This window comes from Gossypium raimondii, chromosome 11 (genome assembly GCF_025698545.1).
Source record: "Gossypium raimondii isolate GPD5lz chromosome 11, ASM2569854v1, whole genome shotgun sequence".
NCBI lineage: Eukaryota > Viridiplantae > Streptophyta > Magnoliopsida > Malvales > Malvaceae > Gossypium > Gossypium raimondii.
The window spans coordinates 22874661-22885009 of NC_068575.1; the positions used below are offsets into that span (position 1 = coordinate 22874661).

The following is a 10349-nucleotide window of genomic DNA, read 5'->3' on the forward strand; positions in this document are numbered from 1 at the left end:
AAATTATTGCTTGTGACATGTTTTAGTTCATATTTGAGCTAGGTTATCATGTATGGAAATCGCAATATTATCATGTATAGGTCTTTTGTATTGATAGCTCATGGATGTATTAAATAGTTGATTTAGTAAGTTTATATCTTTGAAGTTTATGTTTAGTTGAAGAACTTATAATGCTTGTTAAGTATGGTCTTTTTTACTACTGTAGGGTAATTGAAAGGTATGGTATTTTGGTAGGCGTTTGAATTAGGTTGTTTTGTTTGAACAAAATGACATGTTTTGATAGTTGATGTTTTGGAATGTTTGTGGTACCTATGAATGGTCTATTGGTTAGGCAAGTTAAGATGATTTTGAATGGTATGTTTAAGTGAATTTAGATGATGTTTAAGTCCCTTGAAAGTGTGCACAAATAGATTGGATGTTTATGCATGGTTTGATCTTAGGTGAATTTTGGGTTCACACGGCCTGAGACACAGACTGTCACACGGTCGTGTCTCACTTGTGATTCCTTAGGGTTTCAAGTCAGTGAGTTACATGGCATGGGGTGATTCCACATGGCCGTGTGACCCTTGTTTCCAATTTTTGCAACTTTTTCCTAAGTTTCCGTTTTGTTTCAAATTGTTCCCGAATTGCTTCTATGTTATTTTTAGGGCCTCAAGGGCTCGATTTAGGGACAGAATGCATGTAATTGAATGGACTATGATATGAGTAATTTATTTAGATATTATGATGTTAAATGTTTCTAATAGTACAGTAATGCTCCATAACCCTAATCTGGCGATGGAGACAAGTTAGGGGTGTTAATAGAGGCTGGGACATTTTCGTTATGGCTTGGAATCAACATCGAATCAGCAACATCCTTTCAATGTTTTCAGTAAAGAAGGTACATTTTCAACCCAATTCGTTCCTTATACATGGATTTGTAGTTGATGATTGCCGAAATACTTTTTTCGCTGCATCATGGGGCGTACCAGCAATCCAACATAATTTGTAGGTACAATGTGTGACTTCGCAACATCACACGGATGTCGTCGCGATGAGATTTGGGCTCTATGCCACGGCACGACAAGGAAACTCATTGCCACGATGAGGAGGCCTTTTGGCCAAGCCAGTATGTCACGTTGCGACTAGGAACCCCCTCTCGTTGCGAAATCGATCTTGAATTTAAAAAATTTGTATTTTAGTCCTAATTCAATCTCAGTTTAGTTTTAGAGCTTCCGTAAGCTTGTATAAAGCCCGAGAATGATTGTATTTTGTGTTGAATGTATATTTGTTTGATTTTATCTTTAAATTGATATTTTAATTATGAATTGATCGTAGTTGCTCCGTCAACCGAATGTAATACAATGTAACTCAGACTTGGCGAACGGGCAGAGTAGAGGGTATTACATTTAGTGGTATCATAGCTATAAGTTTGGCCAATTCTTGAACTAAATCGAATTTGGAATTGAGTCTAGAGGTACATGCAAAAGTTAAGTTGAGTCTAAGTCGAGATTTTTTAAATTTTTCATCTTTAAATTTTTTTCTATCATACGAAGTAATATGCATATTTTTAAATATAATACAATACTGAAATTATGGCATTATATGCTTAAATATACTTTTCAATACAAGTATAATATTCATACTTCAGAATAATACTTCATAACTTTATAGTGTATACTTGCGTTATCAATATATATCCACGACATAACCCATCATAAAATAAACTGCCATTTACTTTCAAAATGTTCTTTTTATTGCCTTTACGTGTATAGCCTTGTCTTTAAATAGACTCCTCTAGTTCATGCGATTTTTTAAATTAACTATTTTTAAATTTTAAAATTCAAAAAAATATATAAATTATTTTTAAATTAAAAGTATAAGAATATAAGAATATTTTTAATTTTAAAAAATTAATTAATTACTTATATGACATCCACATAAGATTACCATGTAGATGTCACATCAACAAAATTAACAATTCTTAATTTTCTTTTATCCATTTTAAGATTATTTGACAAATAATGCAAATTCAAAGACTAAACGAAACAAAATAATAATAATAATAATAAAACAAATTAATGGATAAAATAATTTTTTTTAATATTGGAGGCCAAATAAATTATTATGTGATTCTTAAATTGAAGTTAAGTTATACATTTTTCTGTTTGATCATATATTAAACCGTATTTCATCATGGGAATTGAAGAAAAGAATGCACCAACAATCCTTATCTCCATAAACAAGATACATTTGATGCCAGGCAGCAAAGCTTTTTTTCCTTTTTTTCTTTGAGCCTCTGCCATATACAAAAATCTTCGAGGAAGTGTAGAAGACATGATCCACAATTATGCGGTAAAGCGTCTATTCAACAACTTCAGCATTCATTTTGAAGAGCCAGTTATCTGTTTTTGTGGCCTTTGATGGCTCCTTGGGAACAACATGTCGTTAAGTTGTCTCTCAGCACTATACTCTGAAGTGGCCTGCAAAGGGCAATTGAATTCAAACAAAGGTGGCTAGGTTATTAGTTAGTGGGAATTTGATCCTATGAACTGCTGGCTTATTTGTACAGAAATGATGACCTTAAAGAAGAACAAACAAAAAAGGCAAGAATGTGTGCGTGCGCAAGTGTATGACATACCCGGGCATTAAATGCGAACCGTAAGGTTTCAATTTGGGTTCCAGAGCAAATTCTCAGGACAAATCCAAGGGAATCCACACTGATAATGGCTACTTCCTATGACAGAGTGCAAAGAAGATGAATAATCATTTTTAAAATCAATAAATTAGCTAACCAAAAAGAAGTAATACTAAATATTAAGGCTAGACAGGTTTCTTATATCTAACCATATATAACCTTAGCTTCCAAGGTAATAGGGATTAAAGCAACCACCCTTTTTTTTTAAAGAAGAAAAATTTAAGACCTATATGCTTCAGAACCTAAAAAGTTTTGCACGGCTTAGAGTAGACTTAGCAAAGTATAGACTTTTACACATCTGATGATTTCTTGATTTTACCTCGACTTGAATACCCTTGCATCTCCAACAGAGTGATTTGAGTGCTTGTGTGGTTTTTTCTCCACCAGCTTTCAGGCGAGATATAATTTTGGCAGCCAAGTGTGCAATAGCATCAGGTTGAGCCTGCTTGAAGTCTTCTAATTCAACATCTGTCTGGACATGCAGAAAAATTCAATTATTCTCCTGCAATCTCATATGGTGGGAGAAAAGAAAAGAAAAAATAAAGTCAATATTACTCTAATAGCAATTACAAAGACAGGTAATAGGCGGTAGTTGATGCAACAGTTACTATGGCTTTAATCTGTATTGTGCCATAGAAAACCCTTCGACATTGCAAAAAAGGCAATAGGCCTATATCATCTTAACTAAAAATTTTGTTGACAAAATGCCAGACTTAGTAGCACTCGAGTAATTCCATGACTGTAGCTAATACCTCACACACATAAAATAGATATCCACAAGATAATCAAATCAAATTTACATGAGAAAAGGAATGAAAATCAGGGAACGTGAAAGCCTCTTACAGACCTGATGTCCATGTGCTGTAATTAGCTGAATTTTAATCATCTCTAATTTGTAAAATGAAGACCCATTTGTTGAGATCTCATTTTTCCCCAATCTTTCGGATGATGAACTCTTTCTTGATAACTCTGATTCATTTCCATAACCATTAATTATGCCAAGATCTTCTACTTTGTCTCCCACATCTTTCTCAGCCTGATTTGTATCAGAACCATGAGACTGATTGGTAGACATGTGCTTCTGAATTTCAGAATGTTCTTCAGTGAGGGCAGGCCTTAGAAGGCCTTGGATAGCTAAACCGTCCGAAGGTTGTTCCATCCAGTCTACAGGATCATCTGAGGCTGCCTACAAAACATAAGAGAAAATCATTTTGAAAATGCCGTTGAAACAAACCATGCATAAAGATATCATCTTTGTAGATATGGACTCAACAAGGGGGTAAGGTGCATAAACTCAAACTTAATACATATTAGTACATACTATATAGCTATGAACTTGAATTTTACTTCATGTTCTCTTCCTAGCACTGCTTCCTCGCTAGTTTGCTTTCAGTATCTGACATAGAGTGTCATTACCTCAGTCAACTTTTTGGCAAAGTACATAGGATGGGATGAACGCATAGTATCCAATTTTGCCCAGTCCCCAAGAGTCCCATCAGAGTCATCTTGATCATCTTCATCTTCAAGAGCAGCAACCCACTCCTACAAACAATAAATTAATATATATTTTATATATACATATAGCAAATAGGTTAATGAAAGTATCTCATATAAAACGCTAGATTCATGCATCATATTCGAAAGGAAGCGGGAGAAAAAGGAAAAAGGTCAAACCTCATCATAATCTTCTTCATCATCATCATCATCATCATCATCATCATCATCATCATCATCATCATCTTCAATATCAACATCTTCATTGTCAATTTCCTCAATTCCAAAATCAACTTCTGATGGACCTGATAATTCGATTTCCTTCATGATTTCCGTAGTGTCAAATCCTATAATTACTTGCTGCATTATACAAAATAAATAAGCTTTAAGGAACACAGTAGCAAATAAGAGGACTCTTTGTAGACCTTTTCTCATATTCGATAGCAACTCAACTCAAATGAAGCCCGTTTGCAGGATAGAATGATGCAGTCATTAAAATGTCAAATCAATAAATGCAAAGTGCAAAACATATTTCAAGAAATCTCAGTTATGAAAGGGTTACACGGACAAACACTAACGTCAAACTAGAAAAGTGAAAACTACATGCAAGATCTAAGCACCATCTTGAGACATGCATGCAGGTAACAAGTTAGCAAAATTTTCAGAAAGAAAAGTGCTGCATACCACAAAGTTATTTTCTACAGTAAGACTTTGCAAAATATCTTCATCGCTTTTCACTTGCAAGTATACATCTGCAAGGCATCAGAGGAAAATTTCAATTTGCTTACTGAGGCAGCTAGGCTTAAATACTTCAGACCGGAACAGTCAACTTACTTCCATGTTCATCGGTTGCATAAGGCAAGTCTGGCCACATAATATTTTCATGAACTTCATCATTGATCATCCCTGTAAACATAACTGTTGCTTTACTATTCACCTGAAAATGGCATGCTACAGCCTACGTTAGCCAAACAAACAGATTGAGAAGCAGGAATCGAAGCATAAGAGTACATCTTCCAAGTGTTAACCAAACCAAATTGCAGAAAAGACATCCAAATTACTTTTCTTCAACAATAACAGAAAAGAAAACCATGTACAAACATATTCATTACATTAATGCCATTCCTACGGATGTTGATTCAGTAAGGAACAATGAATGCAATACCTCAATGATCGTCCTAGAGGTTTCTGCAGCTGTGAGTGTAGCATCATTGCTCTTTTTAGATGTAGCCTCACCAATATCCTCAAACGGATGGTAATGCGACCTTCCTTTATGCTTTGCAGGATCGGATGCTGAACCTAAATGCTCAGCGGTTGCCCGAATGTTATTCTTTACGAGGGTCCTTCTCGAAAGGGAAGCTCTATTTAGTCTTCGAAATCCTTTCCTGCAAACAACTCTAGCCTTAACAATCATAACTAGTTAACTACTATTCTTTATCTGCAGAACATATTACAAAAAGAAAAAAAAAATCCCAAAAAAAAAGTCCCCCCTTTTAGGATTAGACTTGAACCAATTTATGATATTTTACTGATAATTCACCATTCCATATTTCTTTTCATTTGGAGTCTAAAAATAAGCTAGTAAGATAAAATTTAAATTCAGAAGAGAAAAAGAAAAACCCCGAAGGATAACAACTAGCAAAAGGAAAATATGAATTAAACATAGTACCAAGTTATGCCAAAGCCGCCATGGCAAAACAGCCGGCGGCAGGAGACGTGGCAACTAGTAACCTCACCGGAATTGCACATAGGACGATAATCTACTCAAACAGTACATGCACAATATATACCAAAAAAAGGAAGTTAAGTCTCAATTTGGCAGCCGTGAAAATGAAAGAACATTTTAAAATAAAAAACTAAACATATAGCCGATCGTTGCAGCACAGTGAAGTTGAACTGCATCTGTAATTCAGCTTTTTCTAGAAGTTGTTTATGATATTCGAAAATGTAAAAGAGAGAAGGAGAAGGACAGGGAGGAGTTACTGTGAAAGGCGGAGGAGGAGCAGAAATTGGTTGGGGTGGGAAATCGGACGGCCATAGCTGATTCAATCATCAACATCATTTAAAAAAAATTAGGGAAAAAAAATACAGAAAATTAATTAGGCTGGTTTGGTGATGCATAAAGCGTCCATTCTCTTCGAAGAGCTAACGTGAGAAGATGAGGTATATGGGTAGAGTTCGTCTGCGGCAAATGAGATTTTGTATTGCCTGCAACCGTACACGTTGTCTAAAATAACTGGATGTAAAATTCTAAATAATGTTATGTGGGAAGGAGAAAAAATAAGGTTAAAATCTGCTCTTAGTCCTTGTATTTTGACAAAATTTGATATTTAAGTTAAATACTTAATCTTTCTACTCTAATCATGATTATTGTTGGTAATTTTCATCAAAATTTATTAACTTAACATGCTTATTTTTTACCAATCATATGCTACGTCATATGAGGATATTTCCTCAAAATGCTAAATTAACAATTTTTAGGAAAACTAAAGATAACTTAATGATAAGAATAGATTTTTAAATTAAATTTTTAATTTTTTTAAATATAAGAACTAAATTTTAAATTTTATTAAAGTAAAAGGATTAACAATATATTTTAACAAAAAAATAAATAAGCCAAATTATTTATTTAAGTTAAAATGTGTCTATGTCTAGACATGTTCATGGGTCAGGTCACCTGGCCCCGAAAGCCTGCCCGAAAAGTGGACTTGAAAAATAGACTTGGGCAAAAAAATAAGGCCCGTTTAGAAAGCTGGTAGAGCCTCGAGTAAGGCTTTTTTGGCCCAAGCCCGACCCAACTATGCAAAAAAAAACTTGTTGTTTTTTATTATTTTGTTGCTATTTTCTTGTTATTTTTTTACTATTTTGTTACTATTTTACTATTATCTTGCTATTATTTTATTGTTATTATTTGAATATTGTATAACTCAAGATTTGCTTATTAAGTTGCACCTATCTTAATATTATTTAAATATAATTTTAAATTTTTTAATTTGTTGAGAAATATTTATTTTAATATTTTTAGTATATTTGATGTGTTATATATTTTTAAAAAAATTATATAAAAATAATAATATAAAAAAATTAATACAGCCAGATCAGACTCAAGTTTTAGCATTTTTATCGAGATCAAGCTTGGACAAAATTTTTAGCTCGTTTTTTGGGTCAGGCCTAGCCTGAGCCTAAAATTCTGGTTGGACCTAACTCGGACCCAGCCTAGCCCATAGACACCTCTACCTATGTCCATGTATTTTTTAAAAATTAGGAATTTAGTCCATTTCAATATTCAAGCATAATTGTTCACAATATTTTTTTATTAAGCTCATGTTAATTATAATATATCTTTTAAAATCAGGTTAATTATAACAACAAATTCAACAGTATTAATAGTGAGTTGAACTTGTCAATGGCAGAGGAACTAAATTCCTAGAAATATAAGAACAGGGACTAAGTTTCTAATTTTTGAAAAGTACGGGACTATAGACAGATTTTAACCATTTATTTATTCTTATTGTTTGGGCAATTAGGAAATAAAAAGAAACTGGAAAAAAACCCGAAACTAAGGGAAAAAAGGAAAGAAAAAATCTTCCATCTACAAGGCTGAAGCAAACTCTCGAGCCTCAACCTTGAAATTTGCTGGTTCTTAAACCCTCAAGAAATAACCGGTATTCCTCTTTCAGTTTCTGTCTCGTTTAAGCAATTGCGTTTGGTTGCTGAGAAAATGCTGGAATATATAAGTTTAAGCATTTCTTTTAAGATTTTCTTGAAGCAATAAAATTGTTTAGTGGATGGCAACTAATGCTACCACAATTAATCAAAATTTCTTTCTTTTTTTCCTTTTGGTTTTGCATTATGTCAGGATGCTTTGTTGTAGATATGCTCTGCCACTCGTTACTAAAAGATTGGAATCAGTTAAAATTAACCAGAGACCTAGGAATACCGTGGTACGCTTTCAATTGAAATTTTCGCATATATAGATATATTGTCTCCTCCTAAACGCTAAAGAGAGAAGGGAATGCTGTATGAAATTTTAAATTTTAATGGTGTTCTTGGTGAATTAGTAAATCTGAAATGATTTTCAGGTATGCGCTGCTAAAGGTCCAAGACCTCGGTATCCTCGGGTATGGAAATCAAGGAATAGAATTGGGACTGTCTCTAAATCAGCAAAGCTTGTTACTTGTGTAAGTTCTTGTTTGCTTTACTATCTTAACTTGTATAAGTTAAATATTAGCAAAACAAATATCGTTAATGGTTGCTGATTCTGGAATGAGAAGTAATTATAGACACGGATTTGATTCTTTTTATAGCAATCGTGGGATAATAGTCATCTATTATCGGCCATCCTTATGTAGGTTAAGCAACTGTCAAATGTCAAGGAGGAAGTTTACGGGGCTCTCGACTCCTTTATTGCATGGGAACTAGAGTTCCCTCTAATTACAGTTAAGAAAGCATTGAAGATCCTACAGAACGAACAAGAATGGAAGAGAATAATTCAGGTAATCATTTCTCTTCAGTTTTATCCTTTCTTTTGGCTTTCTACACTAAAAAGAGCTAAGTCTAGGAAAGTGCACTTGGTTTGCAGGTGATAAAGTGGATGTTAAGCAAAGGTCAAGGAAGAACAATGGGAACGTATTTCACCTTACTGAATGCCTTAGCGGAGGATGGGAGACTTGAAGAGGCTGAAGAGCTGTGGGTCAAACTATTTTCTGATAATTTAGAAAGCACCCCACGTATTTTCTTTGATAAAATGATTTCTATTTATTACCACAAGGACATGCATGAGAAGATGTTTGAGGTATGTTTTTTTTTGCCATCTCATTCAAGACTCTCATGCAGTACCATAATTTGAATGGATAATTGAGCATTTCTTCTATCTTTCTTTGATTTCTGTGACTAACCATAAACTGCATCTGATTACTCCCAAGTCTGATTTTATATTCCCTTAAAAATCCGTGTAGCACAGTTGAGATGGTTAGTGAATATGGTACATAGCAGTGTCTTTCTTTTCCTCGTGTTTTTAATCTTTCTATCTGCCTAAAACAATAATCAGTTTGGTTTTAGGCTCGATTTGGTTAAGCAAAAGCATCAAACAATCAGAGCCTTTGTAATTTAAGTTTTTAACTATGATATGACCCTACGAGTGGTTTTGAGTAATGGATGCCCTGAACTTCTCTGAATCCTACTAATGTAACTCGTGTGATACTTTTATAGGTATTTGCTGACATGGAAGAGCTTGGTGTCAAACCAAGTATATCAGTTGTTTCAATGGTTGGAAATACCTTCCAAAAGTTGGGCATGTTGGACAAGTACGACAAATTAAAAAGGAAATATCCTCCACCAAAATGGGAATACCGGTACATCAAGGGAAAGCGTGTCAAAATTCAAGTGAAGCAGCTACAGGAATTTGATAAAAAGGCCAAAGGTGTCACTGAGGACAAGGAAACTGAAGAGAATTCGAGTTTAGAGCATGAGGAAGCAGAAGCAAGTTCAAATAAAATTGCCAAAGGTGTCACTGAGGACAATGAAACTGAATGGATTATGAGTTTCAAGCATGAAGAACCAGAAGCACAATCAAATTACATTCACTGCTGAAGTTGATATAATTTCATGATTAATCAATAGTCTTATATCCAGCAAGCCTTGGCTGTGATACTGAAATACAATATATTCGATCTCAGGAGCATGTTAAGGAAGGTTGTATGACAAGAATGAAAAAGCGTTTCTCATGTCATGTTATTTTGTATCAGCACTCTCCTTATTGTGCTAGGTTTCTTCTGGGCTTCATGTAAAACATAAGTAGGCTGTAGGATAGTAAGAAATGTTTCTTCTTTCTCTTATATGGACAACTGAAAAGAACTTGCAAAAGTTGATTGAATAAATGATCCAAAGTTATTAAGACCCTTGAATTGATTATTAGCTGAAATAGATTATAAGGTGCCACTTACTGAAATTTTTCATAACTTCTGATATCCGAGTTATTATCCCTCCAGTCAGATTTATTTTATATTCTTTAGCTTAGTTAATTTAGATTAGATTAGTCTTTAATTTTTTTTCTTATTTAATAATCAAGTACTTAGGAGTAAATTTAATATTAGTATTTTTATTGTAATTAGTTGTCTAGATATTTTAATTGCGTCAATACTCCTCTTAATGGAATTGTTTTATTATAATTTATTAC

The 10349-nt window shown here is 33.7% G+C and overlaps 2 protein-coding genes across 3 annotated transcripts; one reads left to right on the forward strand and one right to left on the reverse strand.

Moving 5' to 3' along the window:
- Positions 1 to 2182: 2182 nt before the first annotated feature.
- Positions 2183 to 6372, reverse strand: LOC105788099 (uncharacterized protein At3g49140). Of its 2 annotated transcripts, none has more exons than XM_012614826.2 (11): positions 6155 to 6372; positions 5841 to 5931; positions 5337 to 5556; positions 5006 to 5129; positions 4856 to 4923; positions 4352 to 4531; positions 4094 to 4219; positions 3525 to 3863; positions 2997 to 3149; positions 2621 to 2716; positions 2183 to 2462 (listed from the first exon to the last, which is right to left on the reverse strand). In XM_012614826.2, the coding sequence occupies exons 1-11, from the start codon at positions 6231 to 6233 to the stop codon at positions 2364 to 2366; spliced, it is 1575 nt and encodes a 524-aa protein (XP_012470280.1). In that variant the 5' UTR covers positions 6234 to 6372; the 3' UTR covers positions 2183 to 2363. The 2 variants fall into 2 exon arrangements, with proteins under 2 accessions (XP_012470280.1, XP_012470281.1); XM_012614827.2 differs by having other exon boundaries at positions 5006 to 5108; positions 6155 to 6371.
- A 1330-nt stretch (positions 6373 to 7702) lies between these two features.
- Positions 7703 to 10067, forward strand: LOC105788100 (pentatricopeptide repeat-containing protein At4g21190). Its single transcript, XM_012614830.2, has 6 exons — positions 7703 to 7836; positions 8031 to 8115; positions 8254 to 8352; positions 8524 to 8667; positions 8754 to 8966; positions 9383 to 10067. The coding sequence occupies exons 2-6, from the start codon at positions 8032 to 8034 to the stop codon at positions 9761 to 9763; spliced, it is 921 nt and encodes a 306-aa protein (XP_012470284.1). The 5' UTR covers positions 7703 to 7836; position 8031; the 3' UTR covers positions 9764 to 10067.
- Positions 10068 to 10349: the final 282 nt, after the last annotated feature.

What these genes read in the sequence shown, in the direction of transcription:
- LOC105788099 (XM_012614826.2), bottom strand. Translation starts at nt 6,233, where the DNA reads ATGATGTTGATGATTGAATCAGCTATGGCCGTCCGATTTCCCACCCCA. An exon ending in CTGTAGAAAATAACTTTGTG is followed by an intron (nt 4,532 to 4,855) that starts GTATGCAGCACT and finishes TGTATAATGCAG; the next exon opens with CAAGTAATTATAGGATTTGA. An exon ending in GGTTCGCATTTAATGCCCGG is followed by an intron (nt 2,463 to 2,620) that starts GTATGTCATACA and finishes TGCCCTTTGCAG; the next exon opens with GCCACTTCAGAGTATAGTGC.
- LOC105788100 (XM_012614830.2), top strand. Translation starts at nt 8,032, where the DNA reads ATGCTTTGTTGTAGATATGCTCTGCCACTCGTTACTAAAAGATTGGAA. An exon ending in CAGCAAAGCTTGTTACTTGT is followed by an intron (nt 8,353 to 8,523) that starts GTAAGTTCTTGT and finishes ATCCTTATGTAG; the next exon opens with GTTAAGCAACTGTCAAATGT. An exon ending in TGCATGAGAAGATGTTTGAG is followed by an intron (nt 8,967 to 9,382) that starts GTATGTTTTTTT and finishes ATACTTTTATAG; the next exon opens with GTATTTGCTGACATGGAAGA.